General features: G+C 50.6%; 1 protein-coding gene across 1 annotated transcript; it reads left to right on the top strand.

Moving 5' to 3' along the window:
* Positions 1–1,831: 1,831 nt before the first annotated feature.
* RBP3 (retinol binding protein 3) lies at positions 1,832–22,737 on the top strand (the record flags this gene model as incomplete). The annotated part of the gene is made up of 6 exons (XM_082672940.1): positions 1,832–2,068; positions 11,973–15,146; positions 17,390–17,580; positions 19,443–19,585; positions 21,079–21,553; positions 22,482–22,737. The coding sequence occupies 6 exons, from the start codon at positions 1,832–1,834 to the stop codon at positions 22,735–22,737; spliced, it is 4,476 nt and encodes a 1,491-aa protein (XP_082529066.1).
* Positions 22,738–23,217: the final 480 nt, after the last annotated feature.

Here is a 23,217-nt window from a genome sequence, read left to right as displayed (position 1 = left end):
CTTTCTGGAGTGTGAGGCCTGGGCCTGATGGTCCCCTAGCCCCACACCCCGCCCACCGCCCCCCTTCAGGCCCTTCTTTCCCTGGGGGGAAGTGGAAAGGAGAGCCACGGAGAGGAGTAGACACCTGTGGGCGGTGTCTCTGCAGGTTGGGGGGAATGGGTGCGTCTGTGTAAGAGCCCGTGTGTGGGTATGCGGGCCTGGGTGTGAGCAGGTGTGAAGTGGATACTTGCAAGTGGACAATGACAGTCAGCCCCATGCCTTCCTTGACCTCCCCACACGTCAGGGGCCGGAGGCTGGGCTCTGTCAGAGAGACACATCCGGCCGTAAATCCTGTCTGCCCGGTGTCCTGGGGCCTGCACAACCCTTCCAGCCTCTGCTCCCTCTACATCCCTGCTCAGACGCCCAGCTCCAGCCAGATATACCCAAGGCCACCCGCTGTTCTCAGCCCTCAGGTGACTGCCGTGGCCACCCCGCCCCCAGCTCTGCAGCCCAAGTCCACCTTCCATGAAGGCCCAGCTCTAGTGCTGCCCACACACACCCCTTGGCCCCACTCTTGATGCTCCCATTCTGAACTTCTTGGCTCTAAGGGACATTACAGTGCTCTTGTCTCCTGGTTGCCATTGGCCTGGTGTGGGGTCCTACTGACCTCTTATCTTGAGCCCTCTGGGGCACCGAGTCCTCTGGGGACAAGGCCCAAGGGCCTCTAGCCTCAGTCACTCCCTGGAGGGCTGATGTGGGTTGTGGCTCAGGACAAAGTGATTAGGATGGATGTGCTGGGACAGAACTTGCAAGGAGATCTGGAGAAATGCCCTCTGCCTTCCATTTCACTGTGTTCTTTCCACCAGACCCTCCAAAGCTTGGCCAGCCCCAGCCAGAGAATGAAATCCAACAGTCCCATCCTCTGGACACTCTGTTACGTGGCCACTCAGCCCTAATGACTAATGACTAATGACTGCCACAGTCAGTGCTGCATTTGTAGTGTGTCCTGAAGCATTCTCATTTTTACCCTCTCAGGGTGATGATCATGGATATGAAGTGGCAGTCCCACAGGGCCGCTTGGTGTCATGTTCTGCTCTTGCCATCTCGAAATTCATAACAAATTTTAAACAAGGGATCCACATTTTCGTTCTGTGCCTGGCCCCGCAAACGATGCAGCTGGTTCTAGATGCTTGTGTGGGGTGGCATCTTGGTTTCCCGAGTCCCAGGGACACTCTGGAAGCTGCTTCAGGCCCAGACACTGACAAGATCCTGTAGAACAGGGTGTTGGAGCCTGGCTGCTGAGAGCTTCCCCGGGGTCTGAGTGAAAGGACCAGCCCGACCCCTTCTCCCTGGCCCACGCCGAGGGGGCCCAGGGGCTTCTCTGGTCTGTGATCAAAGGCAGCAACACTGTTTGGCTCTCAAAGGCTGGTGCATTCCATCTATATGTCAGCTCCCATGGGAGCAGCCTGATACAAAGGGGGTCCCACTTTTCCCAGATGCGCCTTAAAGAGGAAGCCAGAGACTATACACTAGACAGGCAGCACTGGTGGCACACAGATGGCTTCTGTGAGACCAGACTGAAGAAACCTTTTGGAACTTCTTTCCTTTTCAAATCAGATCGTCTAACTCAGGTAGAAATCTCACACCGTTGTCTCAGCTTCCCTGACACCTCTCACTAGGACGAGCACCCCTCCCCGAGGGAACCCTTTTCATCAGCAGACGACTCCGGTCCTCAGAAAGATGTCCCTGGGCCTGCAGCAAACAGCTGCTCCTCTGCGGCTCTCTCCCGTGAGCTTCTGTTCTGGATGAGGGTTCCCTTCCTCCCAGAGAGCCTGACACCTGAGCTGTCTTGATGGGGGCTAAGGAGCTGGACAGTGAACATGTGAGCTTCGTGGCCCTCTCAGGACCCCAGTATCACACTTGCATTCGGGAGGCCATTTGGGGCCGCACCTCCAGTGCTTTCCAGGTCATCCACATCAGTGCCCAACTGTCCTTCCTTCGCCTGGACCATGTTCCTACTGGGCAGTGCTTGGCCGACTTCTTCCTCTGGCTCAGTGACCACCGCCCTGATTTGCCTGGGCTGGTCCTGGTTAACATGTGTTGTCCATGTATAATTGAAATTAGGGCCTCTGTTTGGATGACAGGTTATATGGTGTCCATAGTCAGGGACAGCTCAGGGGCCAATAACAGAGGACAGTTGGGAACAGCAGAGTGGCTGGAAGAGCACCGGGTGTGGGGTTGCCTGGCCTGGGCTCAGGTCCTGACCAGGTCGCTCACTGGTTCATGGTCACATCAATGGTCACTGAGTCTTGAGGTCCTTGCTTATCACCCCCAAAATGACATGCAAATGCTTCCCGGGTACTTTGGAAAAGTTCATGTAGGTTCTTGTTTCTCTTTCTGAGTAATATTTGGAAAAACGTTAGAGCTACACTATTACCTTTTATTACACTCTTTCACTCTGAATCTTCATTTCTTTCCTCATTATCTTTTTTTATTTCCCTCCTCTTCATTTTTTCCCATTCTCTCCCAGTATCTTCGGCCTTCCTACCTGTACCTGGGTTGGAAGCAAGAGTCACCTCTGCCTACATGTGCCCTCTCCATGCACATGCACCAGAGGTCCTCCATGTGCTGGGCACCCAAACCTGAAATGTAGCCAGACATCTGGGAACTGCAAAGACAACTCTCTACTTCCTTGATTTGCCTGGACCCAGGGGTCTCATGGAGAAAATCTTGATGCCTCTTAATTATTGGGGTTCATACATATACAGACGTGTCTGATAAACCTGGAGAAAGCAATGCAAGAAGAATGGCTAAGTCATGGGGGAAAAGTGAGGTCAGCATCTGAAGCACAGGCCCTGCTCACCAGCAATGTACCGATGACCCCAGACACAGGGTGAGGCCACCCCAGGCAACACAACTGGACAGAGAGGACTACAGGTACACCAGGCCAAAGAGCACCATTGAGAGGGAAAGCTGGAAGAACTATAGTATGAGGGGTGCTAGCTCCCTGGTCTTCCAGAAAAGAGCTGGCACAAGAAAAGAGAGACTTTTCTTAGTGCCTGGAGAGAGAGAAAGAGAAAGAGGGGAGAGAGAAAGAGAAAGAGAGAGAGAGAGGAATGAACAGGAGAGAGCAGGAGACGGCCCTCCTGGAGGGTAGATGCTCAAGGGACATCAAAGGTTGAGGACAGCTGAGCCCAGTGGCCTGAGCAGAGCCCCAGGCCTTCCAGGGTCTGCCCCATGACCTGTTCCAAGGCCTCCTGGTGGACCTGCTCTTAGATTTCCAAGGTTGTGTTCCATTCACCATTCCCACCACTCCCATCTTATCTGTCTTATTCTGTGGATTCCCATGGGATTGGGGGAGATGTTCTGGGTTCAGGCTTCACATCAGCATCCAGCAGACTATCTTCCCTAGAGTCACAGAGACATGGCATTGCTGGGGTTACTAAAGCCATAGGGGATCTAGGCCCTACTCATGTCCCCAACCCCACCTCTCACCACAAGTCCACGCCTGGGGTTTCGACACAGAGAGAGGAACCAAAGCCCAGGTAAGGGAGGATGGCAATGTCCTCCCTTCCTTCGGCCAATCCACTGCTCCTCAGCTCTGTGATCTTGGGCATGTCCTGTAACCTCCCCAAGCCCCAGCTTCCTCACCCATAAAATAGGAGGAAGGATGGTTTAGGAGAAATCACCTTAGAAGCAGGATGTGAACAAGACCTATGAATGAAGGCATCACCCGTGAACAAATACTTACTGCACGAGACCTTGCAGACTTGGGGCAGCAGGAAACCTACTTGACCCTTGTTTACTATTCTTATGGTTTTACGTCTCTGGTAAAAATGACTGCTTAGGCATAAATTCTCTCCAGATTTAATTTAAAATAAATCTCAGGGCTTCCCTGGTGGCGCAGTGGTTGAGAGTCTGCCTGCCTATGCTGGGGACACGGGTTCGTGCCCCGGTCCGGGAAGATTCCACGTGCCGCGGAGCGACTGGGCCCGTGAGCCATGGCCGCTGAGCCTGTGCGTCCAGAGCCTGTGCTCCGCAACGGGAGAGGCCACAACAATGAGAGGCCCGCATACCGCAAAATAAAATAAAATAAAATAAAATGAAATAAAAAATAAATCTCATTTATTTGTAAAAAGCATGCGTTCCCAGAACCTCTTTAGGCCCTGCACGCCTGTGCTTTGTCTTTAGGCTGGTTCTGGCCACAACTTTCATTGTCTGTAAACTTGAATTTCTGTCCTCACTGCACAGAATATGTTTGATGCAGGGAAGAGTCAAGGCAGCCACGCGCTTCATAGAGGTTTACCCCCTGCAGAGAAAGCATGTGGGTGATGTTCCCACTGCCGTTAGGACCTTGGTCACTACTCAGAGCGCCAGACACACCTCAGAACTGATCCCAGTTCAAAGCAGCACCCACGCCCCGCCCCGCCCGGCTCATTGTCTGGCACACAGCGGCCCCTGGAGGTGCCAGTGGGAGCTGCACCCACAGTTACCCTAGGTCTCTTCTACATCAGACAAATGATGTTATCCGGGGGCTCTGAACACTTCTTATGTGAGTGATTAACAGCTGGAATGATCTTTATTCTGGGACTTCAGTTATTGTTTTCCTTTCGTGGCACAAAACCGTAAACATGCTTTGTTGGGAAGTGGGAATAAGGAATAAACAGAACCAGCCCTTCCTTGCCTAGAACAGTACTTCTTAACTCTTCAAATAATTAAAATAATATCGATTCTACATGAACTGTCCCATAAAATAGAAAAACTTAAGGAATAGGAAGAGAAAAAATCCTTTCCAACTCATTTTATGAGGTCAGAACTACCTTGAAAGCAAAGCCAAAAGAAAAGACTACATATGGATATCCCTCATGAGCATGCAAAAATCCTCAAAAAAACACCAGAAAGTTGAATCCAACAACATATAATAGGATAATACATAATGACCAAGAGAAATTTATCCCACAAATAAGACTGGTTAAATATTAGAAAACCAATCAATGTAATCAATCATATTAACAAACTAAAGAGGAAAAAACACGATCATCTCAAAAGATGCATTTACAATATTTAACATCTGTTCATGATTTTCTTTTTAATTCTTAAATACTAGGAATATAAGAGAATTTTCTTAAACTGATAAAGAGCATCTATCAAAAAAAACAAATATACAGTTAACATCACACTGATGATGAAAGACTGAATTATTTCCCCCTAGGATCAGGATCAAGACCCCAGAGGTCCTAAGGAGTGCAGTAAGGCAAGGATAAGAAATGAAGTCTGTAGATGGGAGAGAAAGAAATACAATATGAATACCCCTCTAGAAAACTCTAAGGAATCTATTAAAAACATAGTGGATGAATAAATGAGTTTAACAAGGTTGCAGGATATAAGATTAATATACAATGAATAACTAGAAATTAAAATTGTAAGAAAAACATATCATTTGCAATAGCACCTGAAAATAATGAGAAATACTTAAGTATAAAACTAACAAAATACTGAATGGGAGAAAATATTTGCAAATGAAGCAACTGACAAAGGATTGATCTCCAAAATTTATAAGCAGCTCATGCAGCTCAATATCAAAAAAACAAACAACTCAATCCAAAAATGAGCAGAAGACCTAAATAGACATTTCTCCAAAGAAGATATACAGATTGCCAACAAACACATGAAAGAATGCTCAACATCATTAATCATCAGAGAAATGCAAATCAAAACTACAATGAGATATCATCTCACACCAGTCAGAATGGCCATCATCAAAAAATCTACAAATAATAAATGCTAGAGAGGGTGTGGAGCAAAGGGAACCCTCTTGCACTGCTGGTGGGAATGTAAATTGATACAGCCACTATGGAGAACAGTATGGAGGTTCCTTAAAAAACTAAAAATAGAGCTACCATACGACCCAGCAATCCCACTACTGGGCATATACCCTGAGAAAACCATAATTCAAAAACAGTCATGTACCAAAATGTTCATTGCAGCTCTGTTTACAATAGCCAGGACATGGAAGCAACCTAAGTGTCCACTGACAGACGAATGGATAAAGAAGATGTGGCACATGTATACAATGGAATACTACTCAGCCATAAAAAGAAACGAAATTGAGTTATTTGTAGTGAGTTGGATGGACCTAGAGTCTGTCATACAGAGTGAAGTAAGTCAGAAAGAGAAAAACAAATACCGTATGCTAACACATATATATGGAATCTAAAAAAAACAAAAAACAAAATGGTCATGAAGAACCTAGGGACAGGATGGGAATAAAGACGCAGACCTACTAGAGAATGGACTTGAGGACACGGGGAAGGGGAACGGTAAGCTGGGACGAAGTGAGAGAGTGGCATGGACATATATACACTACCAAATGTAGAATAGATATCTAGTGGGAAGCAGCCGCATAGCACAGGGTGATCAGCTCGGTGCTTTGTGACCACCTAGAGGGGTGGGATAGGGAGGGTGGGTGGGAGGGAGACACAAGAGGGAAGAGATATGGGGATATATGTATATGTATAGCTGATTCACTTGGTTATAAAGCAGAAACTAACACACCATTGTAAAGCAATTATACTCCAATAAAGATGTTCAAAAAAATTAAAAACAAATAAATAAATAAAAGTTAGGTTATTTGTCTTTTTATTGTTGAGTTGTAAGTGTTCTTTATATGTTCTAGATACTAGACCCTTATCAGATAAATGATTTTCAAATATTTTCTCCCATTCTGTAGTTAAATACCAGTGTCTTTTAATAAATAAAAATACTTTTGAGAACAAAAACAATAAAAATAAAACTAACAAAATATTTACATAATTTATATACTGAAACCATACAACACTGATAAATCAATGAAGACATAAATAAATGGAGTTATACCATTTTCAAAGATTGGAAGACTCAGTATTGTTAAGATGTCAATTGTCCCCTAACTGATCTATAGCTTCAATTCAATCCAAATCAATTGTCTGATTCTAAAATCAATTATTGGTATCTGAAATGTACATGGCTTTAGATAAATCCATATAAATCCAAAGGAACTAGAATAACCAAAATAATTTTGATGAAGAATAACTAAGTTCAAGGGATTACACTACATGATTTCAAGACATACTATAAACTATAGTAACCAAAACAGTGTGGTATTGGTGAAAAAACAGACAGAATACAGCAGAACAGAGAGTAGAGAAATAGACCCACTCAATTAATGTGGTTAATCACTTTTTGACCTAATGCCAAGGCAATTCAATGGGACAGGAAAGTTTTTTCAACAACTAGTGCTGGCAACTGGATATTGACATGGAAAAAGAAAATCTTGACCCCTTCCTCGTACAATAAAATAAATACACACATACACAAAAATTAACTCAAAATGGATTATAAATGTAAAAACTAAAACTATGGAACTTCTAGAACAAAATATTAAAGAAAAGCTTGGTGACCTTGGAATAGGCAAAGATTTCTTAGATATAGCACCAAGAGTATGAATCATAAAAGAAAAAAATGATAAATTGGAATTCATCAAGAACTTTTAATCTTCAAAAGACACTGTTAAGGACATGAAAAGACAAGCCACAGATTGCGAAAAAATATTTGCAATACATACATCAGGCAAACGACTCATATCTAAAATGTACAAATAATTCTTACTTGATCAATAGTAAGACAAAAACAGCCTCCTCTCCCTACCCCCTACAAATGGGAAAAAGGTTTAAACAGACATTTTACTACAGAATATATACAAATGGTCAATAAATATACAAACAGATGCTCAACACAATTAGTCATCAAGGAAGTCCCAATTAAAATCACAATGAGAAGGTACTATATACCCATTATAATAGTCAAAATTTAAAAGTCTAACCATGCATACAAATTGCTGGCATTAATGTGGGGGAATTGAAAGTCTCATATGTTGCTGGTAGAAATTTCAAGTTTGGAAAACATTTAGATTGTTTCTTAAAATGTTAAACATGCATTCTTGTCCTAGTGAAAATAAAAACATACATCCACGCAGAAACTTATACTCAAATATTCACAGCAGCTGTATTTGTAATAGTTACACTCTGGAAGCAAACTGTAGTTCTATCAACATGTGAGTGGATAGTAAATTGTGGTATATCTATACAATGGAACACTACTCAGCAATAAAATAAGTGACCCAATGGTACACTCAGCAGCATGTCTGTTTGTCAGTGTTTGCCTGGAGATGGAGACGCAAGGGGATGGATAACAAAGGGGCATGAGGAAAATTTGAGGATGAGGGCAAGATACATTACCTTCCTGTGGTGATAGTTTCATGGGTGTATACACATGTCAACACTCACCAAATTGTACATTTCAAAGATGGGCAGTTTATTGTATGTCAATCGTACATAACAAAGTTGTAAAAATATAAAAAGAAAAAATAGACATTTATTATATAATTGTAAAGTTACTAAAAATATAATAAAGAAAAAATAAATAAACAAGTGTCCAACCATTTGATTCAGCAAGCCCAGGTTTGGAAATTTTTCTACAGAAGCAAGAAGTACTAGTCCTAAGAACATGTATTTGAGAACACTTATCACAGTATTGTTTATAGAAGCAAAAACAGAAACAACTTAAAATATCTTTTGCTAGGGAAACGGATCAGTAAATTGTCAAGGACAATTATGCAGCCATTAAAAGAACAAACTTTATGCTTCAACTTGGAAGGTTGTTTCTGCTGTATGCTTAAGTGAGTAAAACAAAATGCAAATTATCCTGTGTGCTATTATGAGGTGACACTAGGTAGACGGACGGAGAGATGAGCATCATAGATGGGCAGATCCATGGATGGATGGACAGATAGATCTCCTACATATGTGCTTCCACATATGAACACAGAGAAAAGTGAAGTGAGGACAGCTACACATTAAACTGTTATTATTGGCTGGATGAGAAAGGCTTTGGGAGAAGATTGTTCATACGTTTATGAATTATTTAACTTGCAAATATGAGTATGTTTTCTTTTTATTTTTAGAAAAGTAAAAAGAAAAAGGATTAAAATAAAGTCAAGATTCAACTTGCTTTGAAATACATCCCCAAAATATGTTGGCTTGAGGGTTAGAGAGGGGACCAGAGAGACAGAGGTGAGAGAAAGGAAGGGTAATAAAATGTCAATGGTAGAATCTAGGAGAATAGGTCATGGATATTTGCTGTGCCACTTGAAAATGACCATAATGAACACTGAGGGGAAAACTAACATAAAACAATAGATAGGTAGGTATGTAGATAGATAGATAGGAAGATGAATGGATAAATAACCAGACAGACAAGGCCTCTGACCACTGCAAAAAGGGAATCCGTAATGTAGCAGGAGATTAGCTTTTTCTGGGATTGCCCAGGCTCCAGGTGTGCTCCATTTGACTCTCAGTAGCACACCATCTGTGCCACTGTCCCCCTTTTAATCTCCCTGGAGTGTGCTCTGGAGTGAACACTGTGTCAGGACCTTTCTCAGGTGTACAGACTCTCCAGATACACAGAAGCCCATGGAAGGTTTGGGTCTTCAGAAGCACTTGGTACCCCCAGGGTCCCTAAGACAACCCCTGCCTCTTGGGTTATCTCTCCCCAACCCCACCAGGGAGCTCTGATCACAGGCTGTCTGCCACTCGTCAGCTGCTACTGTGACCTCGGCTTCTTCATCATACCTACTGACACTGTCACAACAATACTGTGAGGCTCTTCTCCTTATCCTGTTTCCCTTTTGAGGAAGCCAAGGCACGGAGCAGTCATGTCACTTAATCTGGGTCTGTACTTTAGAAAGCAGTAGGGTTTGGGGACGGCTCCTGAGCCCGTGCTCTTAACACCTCTGCCCACATGGCTGCTTGTACAAGTGAGGGGGAGGCAGGGGCTTTGACTGCATCCCAACTCCAAACTCAACGCCCAAGATCACAATGGGACTCTCTGTAGCCCCGGGCCGACAGCTGGCCGAGGCTGCGTGGAAGCTCCTCCTGGCTCCCGCAATGGGACTTGCCCAGAACGTGCTCACCTTAGACAGCTGCCACCTGCTTATGCCCCCCTCATCTGGGGGCCAGGACACCCCTTCCTCCTGGAGAGCTTGGGGAACTCTGGGGACAGAATCTCCTCCCACTGGCCTCAGGCCACACCCACAGGAGGACACATCATCTCCCCTTGCAGGCACTAACCTGGGCACCTCGGGGACTTGCAACAGACGCCAGGCCTGCTTCTACATCCTCCCTGAGGCTCTGGGCCATCCACAGAAATCAAAGCCCCACACCAGCTCCAGGCATCGCATCCTGAGGCTGCATTTTAATGAGTCCAGGGGAAACACTTTCCCCAGAGAGATACTTATTCCTGCTCATCTTCATCTGCACCTTTCCTGGTCCAGAGGCTTTGCCTGGGCTCAAGCGATGATGGAAAAGTGCCCTCAGAGGATGAGACTGGCATGTCCCGAGTTGTGATTCCCCGAGCGGCGGTGGAGCAGAGGGCTCAGCCTTCCCAGTGGGGACTAAGGAGGCCTTACTATTATAATAAATCAGTCTCACTTGATTGGCTGCAAACGGTGGAGTGATGTGACCATATGTCACTTGGGCATTAAACAAATCCTAATGAGCTAAGAATATGTTTGTTTTAGCTAATTGACCTCTTTGGCCTTCATCAACCACTTGGTAAACATCCTCAGATAATGATTTCCAGAGAGCGGATTGTGGCTGTCTAGCGTGCTGAGAAGGTCCCCCGGCCCCAAGACCACCTCCTCCGGCTGCCGGCTGAGGCACACGTGCGCGCCTGCCTGTGGCCACCCGGTCCCAGGAGCGTGCACTGGCGGTAACGGGGCGAAGGGAAAAGAGGGCAGCCAGGCGGCTCTCCCAGCGCTCATCCCTGGCTATGTGACCACACTCTGAGCCATAGCTGTCTCATCTGTTAAGTGAGGGCAATGCCCACTCCCAGAGGGACGGGGAGACAAAGCAGGGGTTCTAGGGTCTAGGCTCCGTGGTAGGTATTCTTGGAAATCTGTGCCAAATCAGTCAGCAGCTGGACCCACGTCACTTCTATGTGAAGGAGCAGGCGTCCAGCAGTTCTCTGGGGACTGGTGATCTGGAAACCTGTGGGGTCTGGACCACAGACACCTAAGTCCTCCAACTCAGTTCTCCTTGCAAGCAGTGGGCCAGGGGCCGAGCCCTCAACCGGCGAGGGTCTTCTTTAGCCAGGATAATGGGTGCTTGTTAGATCTCAGCGCTAACTTCATCTGCCCTGGAATCACCAATCCCGTTCATCATGCCCCACAATGCAGTTCAGACATTTCTCTCCTATCATCTGAAAGCTGTCGGGGGGAGCCACTTCGGTTACCTGGATGCATTAGCAAGACAGGGGAATAAACTTCAAGCCGTGAAGTAGATGGAGCCTCAGACTCAACCTTGGCACCGTCTAAGTGACGATGACCCCACAGGCTTCTTCTGGCTGCCCTCACATCCCCCCACCTAGGATGGTGGGCTTCCGTTAGCTACTGAACTCTGTTTCTTCAGCTACAAAACAGAGCAACTATCTGACACGGAGAACTTATCAGTAATTGAGTGCTTCCTTCTTCCCTGATGCTGTCAATGCCTTGCCCATATTTTGTCACTTAATCTACACAATAAGTAAGACACTTCCCTAAGGCCACAGAGTAAAGTGTGGCAACACCAGGCCCCCAAGTTCTCCCTAATTCCAGAGGGGTGTGTCGCCCAGTGCAGTGGGGAAATGCTATTTACTTGCAGGTTAATAACTCTGCTTTGCAAGGTGGAGACTGTCAGCCTGTAAAGCATGGAACACAGTGCGTGGCACGTGGCAGGAACTCAAACGGTAGTTACTCACGTTAGTCTACCAGAGGTGGCGCAGCAAGATGAGACCCCACATACCTTCTGAGTCAAACCACTTCCGCTGCTTCTCCCCAGTCCCCAGGGCTGATGCGCTTGAATTAGACAGGATTAAAGGCTTACCGGAGCTGGAAGCTGCACCCCAACTCCCGTGTTTAGCCCCAGACCTTCTGTCCGCTGGCTGAGAAGGACGCAGGAGAAAGGCAGCCGCGCGGGGCAGTGCTGTTGCCTGGCGCACGGTGTCGAGAGCTTTTGTGCAGGAGCCAGCCCTCCCTCTGGATCCCCATGTCAAGAAAATGGGCCCTGCTCCTGCCCATGCTGCTCTGCAGCCTGGCTGGCCCTACACACCTATTCCAGCCGAGCCTGGTGCTGGACATGGCCAAGGTCCTCCTGGATAACTACTGCTTCCCAGAGAACCTGATGGGGATGCAGGAAGCCATCGAGCAGGCCATCAAGAGTCGTGAGATCCTGGCCATCTCAGACCCTCAGACGCTGGCCCATGTGCTGACAGCTGGCGTGCAGAGCTCCCTGAACGACCCTCGCCTGGTCATCTCCTACGAGCCCAGCACCCTCGAGGCTCCCCGGCAAGCCCCAGCACTCAAGAACCTCACGCTAGAGGAACTCATTGCGGGACTGCAGAACGGCTTCCGCCATGAGGTTCTGGAAGGCAATGTGGGCTACCTGCGGGTGGACGACATCCCGGGCCAGGAGGTGATGAGCAAGCTGAGGAGCTTCCTGGCGGCCAACGTCTGGAGGAAGCTCATGGGCACCTCTGCCTTGGTGCTGGACCTCCGCCACTGCACTGGGGGCCACATTTCCGGCATCCCCTATGTCATCTCCTACCTGCACCCAGGGAACACAGTCCTGCATGTGGATACCATCTACGATCGCCCCTCTAATACGACCACTGAGATCTGGACCCTCCCCGAAGTCCTAGGAGACAACTACGGTGCCGATAAGGATGTGGTGGTCCTCACCAGTGGTCGCACGGGGGGTGTGGCTGAGGACATCGCTTATATCCTCAAACAGATGCGCAGGGCCATCGTGGTGGGCGAGCGGACTGTGGGGGGGGCCTTGGACCTCCAGAAGCTGAGGATAGGCCAGTCTGACTTCTTTCTCACAGTGCCCGTGTCCAGGTCCCTGGGGCCCCTGGGCAAGGGCAGCCAGACTTGGGAGGGCAGCGGGGTGCTGCCTTGTGTGGGGACACCGGCCGAGCAGGCCCTGGAGAAGGCCCTGGCCATCCTCACGCTGCGCCGCGCCCTGCCGGGGGTCATCCAGCGCCTGCAGGAGGCCCTGCGGGAATACTACACGCTGGTGGACCGCGTGCCCGCCCTGCTGCACCACCTGGCCAACATGGACCTGTCCTCGGTGGTCTCCGAGGAGGATCTGGTCACTAAGCTCAACACCGGCCTGCAGGCCGTGTCCGAGGACCCCAGGCTCCTGGTGCAGGTGGTCAGGTCCAAGGAAACCTCTTCTGGGCCCGAGGACGAAGCTGAAGACCCCCCGGAGATGGTCTCCGAAGTGCCTGAGGACGAGGCTGCCCGGCGGGCCCTGGTGGACTCCGTGTTCCAGGTGTCCGTGCTGCCGGGCAACGTGGGCTACCTGCGCTTTGACAGGTTTGCTGACGCCTCAGTGCTGGGAGTGCTGGCCCCGTACATCTTGCGCCAGGTGTGGGAGCCCCTGCAGGACACGGAGCACCTCATCATGGACCTGCGGCAGAACCCTGGGGGGCCGTCCTCCGCCGTGCCCCTGCTGCTCTCCTATTTCCAGGGACCCGACGCCGGCCCCGTGCGTCTCTTCACCACCTACGACCGGCGCACCAATGTCACGCAGGAGCACTTCAGCCAGACCGAGCTGCTGGGCCAGCCATACGGCACCCAGCGCGGGGTGTACCTGCTCACCAGCCACCGTACCGCCACCGCAGCCGAGGAGCTGGCCTTCTTCATGCAGTCGCTCGGCTGGGCCACGCTGGTGGGCGAGATCACGGCGGGCAGCCTGCTGCACACGCACACGGTGCCCCTGCTGGAGACGCCCGAGGGCGGCCTGGCGCTCACAGTGCCCGTGCTCACCTTCATCGACAACCATGGCGAGTGCTGGCTGGGGGGCGGCGTGGTCCCCGATGCCATCGTACTGGCTGAGGAAGCCCTGGACAGAGCCCAGGAGGTGCTGGAGTTCCACCGAAGCCTGGGGGAGCTGGTGGAGGGCACGGGGCACCTGCTGGAGGCCCACTATGCTCGGCCAGAGGTCGTGGGGCAGACAGGCGCCGTGTTGCAAGCCAAGCTGGCCCAGGGGGCCTACCGCACAGCAGTGGACCTGGAGTCGCTGGCCTCCCAGCTCACGGCAGACCTGCAGGAGATGTCTGGAGACCACCGTCTGCTGGTGTTCCACAGCCCCGGCGAGATGGTGGCTGAGGAAGTGCCCCTACCACCTCCCATCGTCCCCTCCCCAGAGGAGCTCTCCTACCTCATCGAGGCCCTGTTCAAGACAGAGGTGCTGCCGGGCCGGCTGGGCTACCTGCGTTTCGACGCCATGGCTGAGCTGGAGACGGTGAGGGCCATCGGGCCGCAGCTGGTACAGTTGGTGTGGCAGAAGCTGGTAGACACGCCCGCGCTTGTGGTCGACCTGCGCTACAACCCTGGCAGCTACTCCACGGCCGTGCCGCTGCTCTGCTCCTACTTCTTCGAGGCAGAGCCCCGCCAGCACCTCTACTCCGTCTTTGACAGGGCCACGTCGAGGGTCACAGAGGTGTGGACCCTGCCCCAGGTGGCAGGCCAGCGCTACGGCTCCCACAAGGACCTCTACATCCTGGTGAGCCACACCAGCGGGTCGGCGGCTGAGGCTTTCGCCCACACCATGCAGGACCTGCAGCGCGCCACCATCATCGGGGAGCCCACGGCTGGAGGGGCGCTCTCTGTGGGCATCTACCAGGTGGGCAGCAGCCCCTTATATGCCTCCATGCCCACGCAGATGGCCCTGAGCGCCAGCACCGGCGAGGCCTGGGACCTGGCTGGGGTGGAGCCAGACATCACCGTGCCCATGAGCGTGGCCCTCTCCACAGCCCAGGACATAGTGGCCCTGCGTGCCAAGGTGCCCACTGTGCTGCAGACAGCTGGGAAGCTCGTGGCAGATAACTACGCCTCCCCCGAGCTGGGAGCCAAGATGGCATCCAAACTGAGCCGTCTGCAGAGCCGCTATGCCAGGGTGACCTCAGAAGCTGCCCTGGCCGAGATGCTGGAGGCTGACCTGCAGGTGCTGTCCGGGGACCCACACCTGAAGACAGCCCATATCCCTGAGGATGCCAAGGACCGCATTCCTGGGATTGTACCCATGCAGGTGAGTTACAAGGGAGACTTGGTCCAGCACAGTCCCAGGAGAGAGTCAACCAACGGTCCGCACATCCAGGGCTCTGTGCAGGGTGCAAAGCAACGGCTTCCAGACGTGTTTTCATGTTAAATTTTTCACCAGTCACACCTTTTCCTCTCTCTCACCCTGTCCTCCAGTCCCTCATATGCCCACGAGGTCCCTAAGCACCTCAGCAGAACATCGGTACCCACAGGAGCTCAGTTTGAAAAGTGCTAGTATAGCAGGAGCTTCACTCTTGGTTGGGTTGAATGCAAGGGTTTGTAGGGCTTCTCGTTGTCAGTGTTGGAGAAAGAGGTTGGTAAGTCACATGGGTCCCCGTGATTTCCTGTTCTGGAAACGTGGGGTGTGTGTGTACCCACGTCACCTGCCTGCCTCAGGGGTTTGCAGTTTGTGTGAATGAGTCGGGGGATGGAGACAGGGAATCAGCACAGGTCCTGGCATCACAGTTGCCTTGGATCTAGAGCATGGAGCCTGGGGACAGGTCCAGGAGCGTCCACGCACAGCCTGAACAACCCCTGCAGTGAGGCTGCCTTGGTTAGGCGCCGATTGCCTTCTCCTCCCCTCCCGCAATGCCAAGTACTGTCTCCCAAAGGAGTTGCGCCGGGTGGGCGTGCACCACAATACAAGGGCCAACTGAATGGGAAATTCTGGGCCAGGCTGTGTGGTCAAGATAGTTGAAGCCAGCCCTGCAGGTCTGGGGAACACTGAAAAGGTAAATCAAGGCTGAGGAGTTTTGCTGCAGGGTAGATGAGGGAAGAGTTCTCCCGACCAAGGGCCAAAGCACACCGCAGGACTCACCAAGCACTCCCATCAGCAAAGAGCTGGATCTAAAGCACCTTTCCAACACCTCTCCATGGTGTTTATCGTCTATGATATAACTGCGTAGTCACAACAAGTAGGCAGGGAAGCATTTGTCCTGGTTCCCTCGAAGCCAGGACCTGAGACAGGGGCTTAGGTGCGGTCCGTTGATGTGGGAGGTGGTCACTGAAGCAGCAGTGAGGGAGCGGGGAAAGTGGGACAGGAAGTGTGGGCGCATCATGGAGCCTGTTGCCTCTGAAGACTGCAACAGCACCCTGACGAGTGTGAGGAATGCCTCTGCAGACGTGACCCCGCGGCTCCCGCTCTCCGTTAGCTGAAGGTCCCCCTGGGGACATGAACGCTCTCAGATTCTGGGGCAGCTTGGAGAAGGTCCTGAAGTAGAGAGTAAAAAACAAGGGTATGCTAGAGGCAAAGCCCTGTCAGCCTGGGTCAAGCTGTGGCTGAAATCAGAGGAGGGCTGAGGGCACCAAAAGCATCTACTGCCGAATTGTTATCCCATTTTACAAAAAGAGGAACTGAGGCCCGGAGGGATACAGAGGAGAGCGGCCCGTGGCCAAAGGGCTTGTGACTGAGGTCAGCACAAGGCCTGGAGGCCGGGTGTCCTAGTCAGCAGGGGTGTTCCTGGTTTGCAGTCACCTGGTGTGGATTCATATTCTGGCTCTTCCACTTACTGGCTGTGTGCCCTTGGGCAAGTTACTTAATCACTCTGTGCTTCCATTTTTTTCAGTAAAAAGATGGGGATAATAGTGTCTTCTCTACAGTAACTGCTACAACATGCTCAGCACAGGGCCAGATCCCTGGTAAAGACTCAAGGGCCCAGTAGTTCATGTCTTCAGATGATGATGTCTTTAGATGATGAGTTCAGAGACAAAAAGTGTCTGGGGAGCTCAGGGGAGCTCAGGGGAGACCGTGCCTGGGCCTTTCAGCTCTGACGCCAGGGTGAGAGGTTGGCACCCATGAGCATTCCCTGTAAGGAGGCTGCAGACCACTCATTGGGGTTCATATCCCAGGCCCACTACCCATGTAACCTCCTGGATACCATCAGGAAAGTCCCTGGCACCTACAACCTCCTTAGGAAATGTTAGCTCCCTTCCCGTGGGCTCAATATATCTCATGATATAAAGGACCTCCGTGACACCCACTTTCAAATCTGACCTTTCACTGTATCTGGCAGAAGTGACAGTGGGTGGATGCTGGGCACGGTTTGGCAGGAGAACAGGGAAACGTGGCTATGGGAGAGTTTGACCTGGACTTTCTTCTTTAGCGGAGCTAATTGTCCATTTAAGTACTATGGTCAATAATGAAATAAAGATACTCAGAACCTTAAAAAAAAAAAAAATTGAGCTTTCAAATCTCTCCTCTCCTGACACGGAGCCAACCTCCCACTCTTTCAGATCCCTTCCCCTGAAGTCTTTGAAGACCTGATCAAGTTTTCCTTCCACACTAATGTGCTTGAGGGCAACGTTGGCTACTTGAGGTTTGATATGTTTGGGGACTGTGAGCTGCTCACCCAGGTCTCCGAGCTGCTGGTGGAGCATGTCTGGAAGAAGATTGTACACACGGACGCCCTGATTGTCGACATGAGGTCAGTGGGCGGGGCTCAGCAGTTCCCAGCGAGGCTGGGGCAGCTGCTGGAAGACAGTCAAAGCCATGAGTCTAGTAGGGATGAAAGGACCTTGGGACTCCGGGAAGAACCCAAGTGGAATAGCTCGCCTGGCTCTCAGGGCTCTGGCCAGCTATTCTGGGGTTCTGGTTTAATTAGCCAGGTGGGGCCCCACCACTGTTGGTTTTTTTAAGCTCAGGTGACCAAGGCTGAGAACCACTGAGCTAATCCAGTGGTCCCCAAACTTACCTAGTCACAGGATTCAGTGAGGAGAGAGGGGAAGGGTGACCTTGAACACACTGATTCCAGGACCCCTCCCTGCTGAATCCAGAGCCCCAGGAGTGAGGTCCAGTGGACTGTATATTTAACAGGATGGTCCAGGTGACTCTGATGATCAGCCGTGTTTGCGACAGCTAGGCTTCCACCTGTGCTTGTGTCTCACATCTCACGAAATCAGCCCAGGACAGCCCTGGTCATGAGAATCATAAAGCCAGTGGCCCAGAGAGAATTTGCGAATTAGCCACTATTGTTGCAAAAAGAACTCTTTACACTACAAAATGATTGTTGGGGGGATGCTTTCAGCTAGACCTCTCATCTGCTTCTGTGAAGGCATGCCTCACACAGGTTGAGTTTCCTTCCGAGAGCTGGGGAAGGGGACTTGGGAGGGTAATGGGTAGAAGGACGTCCTTCAGTAACCAGACCTCTTGTCACTCGCGGGGCCATCAGCAGACGTGCCCTGGGCACCTTCCATGGGCACTGGGAAGGGGGGAGCCAGTTCCCCTGGGAATTGGACACTTTCCCCCCCGCCCCCCATCCCCAGCTGCTGGATTGACTGAGAGGGAGCTCTGGCTTCTGGCCTGCAAAACTCTTGTGATTCGTAGTCGTCACTAGGTGGCACCGGATCCCAGAGGCGGACTCTCCTCCCTGGAAGATGAACCATCTCCCAGGGCTTGGGTTTGGGTATACACAGAACTTGAGCTTGGGGACTCCTGTGGCACCTCTGATGACTTTATTCTTCAAACGCTCTATTGACCATCCAAATGGCCCTCATGCTAAGTCCCTTTCTGCTTAACTGTGTCATCCACATTTTTCTAAAGAGGAGACCCAGCCCATAGGGGTGCTTTGCTTAAAGATCCTTCCAAGCCAAGGTTTGGAGGTTCAGATGCCGAAGTCATGGGCCCTGAACCCATCCTAGACCATCAACTGGAAGAGACTCCTAATACACTGCCAGCCCAGGATTCCTCGTTTCACAAATAAGGAGACAGGGGCCCAGCGAGGTCACACAGCAGGACAAATCCAAATAGCCTGGAATGATCACAGGATCCCCCACCCCCAATGCAGTTCCACAACTCTGAACACTCCACCACACTAAGAGCCGTGTTAGGACACCTCAACTAAGATACCTAGTGGGTTTTGTGAAATTATCAAGCATGAAACTAGGCAAGACAGTGCTCTCAAAATGTGCAGGCAGCATGGGTGCATGGGAACAGTCCACGGTCAGTAAGCTGGGGAAATTTATCAACAAGTTCCAGGCTGCAGGACTTAGGGCCTTTAATATAACATATACAATATGTACCACATAATGTATTAATGTGTGAACAGAAGGGGTGGGTAAGTTATGCAGTATTTTCTAAATGAATTTGACCACAAAGTCTCTGGTTCTCAAGAATCTTGTATTCTGGGAAATGCCAACCAAAGAATTCTGTAGGAGGAAGAAAGGACACCAGATTGAGGCTGCCTGGAATTAGAACCCTCCACAGGGCAAGGATTGGGGCACCCAGAGGGGCACCGAGGGCTTCCCTGTGGGCTCCGCCCCTCAGTGGGCAACATTTCCCTTCCCTCAGGTTCAACATCGGTGGTCCCACCTCCTCCATCTCCGCCATATGCTCCTACTTTTTCGACGAAGGCCCACCTATTCTGCTGGACAAAATCTATAACCGGCCCAATGACTCTGTCAGCGAGCTCTGGACCCACGCACAGCTCGAAGGTGGGTACAGGAGCCTTTCCTTCCTATTATCATTCTGGAAGCTTCTGGGAAATCAAGGAAAGACAGTTTGCGTTCGGGTAAAAGTAACTGTAGCTAGAATATAAAGCCCTCGTCCTATGCCATGTACTCTGTACATAAGACCTTTAATCCCTGCAAAACATGTACCATTATACATATTCTCTAGATGAGAAAAATGAGTCCCAACTAGGTCAAATAGCTTGCCTAAGGTCACTCAGCTAATAAGTGATAGCTCCCAAACTCAAACACTGGTTTGTCTAAAACCAAAATGCCTGCCATTCCTGCCACAGCAACCATCAGCCTGCAAGACAAATGTAAAACTAGAAGGGTCCTCGGGCCATCGCCAAATCCCACAGCGTTTCCAGTGGTTTTCCATCTCACCTGAACTCTCAGCAGTTTCCCAGCACACCTACCTAAAGGAAGTTCATAACTCTGATGGGGCTTCTGTTAACTGCCCTGGGCCCAGAGCAGTGGGAGAGGAAGCAGTACAGGCCCCGCGCTTTACAGAGCCACGGCTCTCCAGCCACATCCCAGGTGGATAGCCTTGCTCCATCTCCCTTGCCTAGCTTGCAAAACCAAGGAACCTGCACATCCATCTGAAAAGAGGAGGTTGGGAAACAAATGGGGGGTGTGCCTCATCCGATCAGAAAAGCACCCTGCAATTTTCGTTTGCACACGTCCTTATCACACAAGCATTTGGAGGGAATCTTCCAAGATATACATTCAATAATATTGCAAAATGTAAATAAAACAGGACCAGATGAATTCTCAATTCAAATAGACATTCAAGACCAGTCGTTAAAAACAGATCTGCAGATCATGGGGTCTTGGAATTGCGATGTCCAGTACGGAAGCCACATGCCACACGTGGATTGAGAGGCATAAAGTGTTCAGTGCCCACCAGATTTTGAAGACTTTTTATGAAAAAAAAGGATGTAAAATATCTCAATAATTTTATTGATGACATTTTGAGAGGAACAAATTTTGGATTTATTGAGTTAGATAAAACAGTATTAAAATTCCTTTTATCAATTTTGTTTAACTTGTTTAATGTGGCTTCTAGAAAACTTGAAATGACGTATGTGGCTTGCATTCGGGCTCATGTTGCTTTTCTATTGGACATCACTGTCCTAGAGGGCTGTCGTCATTAAGTCACAAACTTGGCTCTTCTGAGGGTCCAAAGTGAAGAGAGTCTGGTCAGGTTAGCCCTTTTCTCGTGTAACTCCGTCCAGCCTCTTCCCATCACTGGTGATAAAATCTCTCAAGCACTGGCATGCTCGGGATACAGCACACATCCTTATCCCCATTTTGCAGATGCAGAAACTGGGGCTCAGAAAGGTGGTGACTTGCCTGTGGACACAAGGACACAGAACTAAATCCCTGGCCCTCCTCTCTGGAGTCTAAGCAGTATGGAGAAGGCAGGTGCCCAGGGTGGGGACTTGACTCCCTATTTTGAAGGGCCTTGTATCCTGCAGGTGAACGCTACGGCTCCAGGAAGAGTATGGTCATTCTGACCAGCAGTTTGACAGCTGGCGCCGCAGAGGAATTTACCTACATCTTGAAGAGGCTGGGCCGGGCACTGGTCATCGGGGAAGTGACCAGTGGGGGCTGCCAGCTGCCGCAAACCTACCACGTGGATGACACCGACCTGTACATCACCATCCCCACTGCCCGCTCAGTGGGGGCTGCAGACGGCAGCTCCTGGGAAGGGGTGGGCGTGGTGCCTGACGTGGCTGTCCCTGCAGAGGCAGCCCTCGCCAGAGCCAAGGAGATGCTCCAGCACACTCTGCCAAGGGCGAGGCGGAGCCCACGCCTGCAGGGCCGCCGCAAGGGCCACCGCAGTCAGAGCCAGAAAAGGCCGGGACCTCCGGGACACGTCCAAGGGGCACCCAGGCACGAGGTCCCGACTGAGGCCCCCAAAGGGCAGCAAAGGGGCCTGCTGCCCTCTGGGTAGGCTTGAGAATCAGAGGTACCCTTGGAGCTCATATACCTGGTCTCTTCCCAATGGCCAACATCCTCTCTGTTGGAACACCTCAGGACAGGAAGCTCACCCCCTTCAAGGTCAAACCCCTCCTGGGAAGTGAAGTCCATATCTATCTCCACCGACGCTTCTTAATCACCAACCCCTGGTCCTCATGCTGTCAACTAGAGCGTCTCTGTCCAATAACGTCATAACGTGAGCCACGGAGGCCAGGCACACGTGTCACTTTACATTTTTAAGGAAAGTATAAAGAAGCAGGTGAAGTTAATTTTAATAGTATACTTCATTTAACGCACTATATTCACAGTAGTATCATTTCAGTGCACATTCAATATAAAAATTGTTATGAATGAGATGCTTTTGCACCAAGTCTTTGAGATCCGGTGTGTGTCCCGCGCTTACAGTACATCTCCATTGGCACATGTCACGTGTCTAGCACACAGCAACCACGCTGCAGCTGGTGGCTCCCATGTGGGACAGTGCAGGCCCAGAGGTCAGGAGCCCTACTCCCCCACTGCACTGTCCCCATTCTGTCCTCCCTGCACCTGCATCTTCCCCAGTAGTGTACCTCTCCCGCTCTGCCCCGGGATCATTTCTGTCCCCGCCACGCTGTGTAGTCCTCAGGGGTGGAAACCGTCCTACGCATCCTCGTCTCCTGCTGCCCAGCACTTGGCATGGCACCTGACACAGGCAGTGGATACACAGTAAACACTCATGCTTATGAAGCTGCAAAACTATGTTTTCCTCCAAGTGGCAGCCCTCAGACACATGGAGACAAGTTCAGTTTCACTTAGAACCCTCTCCTCCCTGCCCTAAACCCTCGCAATCCAATTCTACACAGCAAGTCTATCTTTCCTTCACGTTCCTTCCATGACCTTGTTCTCCTGCTTCTGCCAGGGACCCAAAAGTGAGCTCTGGTGCCACGCAGAATCCCGCCATGCAGCGTTGCTACCAGAGGGGAGAGTGGCCCTGCGTGGTGGCCTGGGGACCTGCCCTGCTCATCCAAGTGCAGCCTGTCACTGTGCCAGCTCTGGCGACCAAGCTGACTCCTAACAGGGTGAGCAGTTTGAGACAGGCAGAGCCCAAGACCTCCCGCAGAGTTGGGCCAGCCCTGGGAGGAGACCTGGAGCCCGGGGGTAACCTGGGGGAATGAGAGGCCCCCGGTTTGTGCCCTGGGCCCATGCAACTCTGCTCTGCTAGAGTCACAGGGACCCAAAAATGAGAGACCTCTGAGGCTCTGCCCAAAGTCATGGTGGGGCGAGCCCAGGAGGGCAGTGAGATCCCAGCGCACAATCCCTGCTCCCAGAGCTCCAGGCTCCAGGACTGCCGGGGTGAGGATGAAGTTCTGGTCCTGTCTGGCCCGGCCCTCTGGTGAGTCCAGGCTGCAGCTGCCACAGGCGACTCCCCAGGGCACCAGGCATGGCCTAGACTTCATCAGCCCCCTCCCTAGACCTCAGAGATCTGGGGAATCTGGGCCACCACCATCCGTAGGGGTTTCTCCACTAGGACACCTCGAAACAACCCTGTCTAAACTGGAAAGCCCTGATGGAAAGCAAGATTTCTCTCCAGCTCCTTTTCCTCCTGCTAAATTCCAGTAAGATTCATGGCATGATCGTATTTTAGTAGTTATCAT

The sequence above is a fragment of the Grampus griseus genome (assembly GCF_964374135.1).
Source record: "Grampus griseus genome assembly, chromosome: 16".
Classification (NCBI taxonomy): Eukaryota; Metazoa; Chordata; class Mammalia; order Artiodactyla; family Delphinidae; genus Grampus; species Grampus griseus.
This window is presented reverse-complemented; position numbering and strand designations above follow the sequence as displayed.